Source organism: Aptenodytes forsteri, unplaced genomic scaffold, assembly GCF_000699145.1.
Source record: "Aptenodytes forsteri isolate BGI_AS27 unplaced genomic scaffold, ASM69914v1 Scaffold157, whole genome shotgun sequence".
In the NCBI taxonomy this organism is placed as follows: Eukaryota; Metazoa; Chordata; class Aves; order Sphenisciformes; family Spheniscidae; genus Aptenodytes; species Aptenodytes forsteri.
Window position 1 is genome coordinate 22,588 of NW_008794367.1, and position 202 is coordinate 22,789.

Consider the following 202-nt stretch of genomic DNA (forward strand, 5'->3'; position numbering starts at 1 on the left):
GGCCAGCGGTGGAGCCCCTTCAAAGCGTCCCGGGGCACGTCTTCCCCCGAGAGGACTAGCACGGCAGAGGGCTCGTGGAGTGCCCTGGCGCCGGGCTCGGGCGGGCGGGAGAAGCTGAGCGCCTTCGACGTGGCCGCGCACTTGCCGCTGCCGGAGAAGCAGTGGCCCAACGTCCTGTCGGGAGAGGCGGCGGCGGCGCGCA

At 73.8% G+C, this 202-nt stretch overlaps 1 protein-coding gene across 1 annotated transcript in view; it reads left to right on the forward strand.

The window, feature by feature from the left end:
* The window catches only part of TET3 (tet methylcytosine dioxygenase 3), a gene marked incomplete at its 5' end in the record, with an annotated part of 10,321 nt that overhangs the window by 9,208 nt on the left and 911 nt on the right, over nucleotides 1–202 (forward strand). The window contains 1 exon segment of the mRNA XM_009286813.2: nucleotides 7–171. Coding sequence (XP_009285088.1) covers nucleotides 7–171 — 165 coding nt within the window.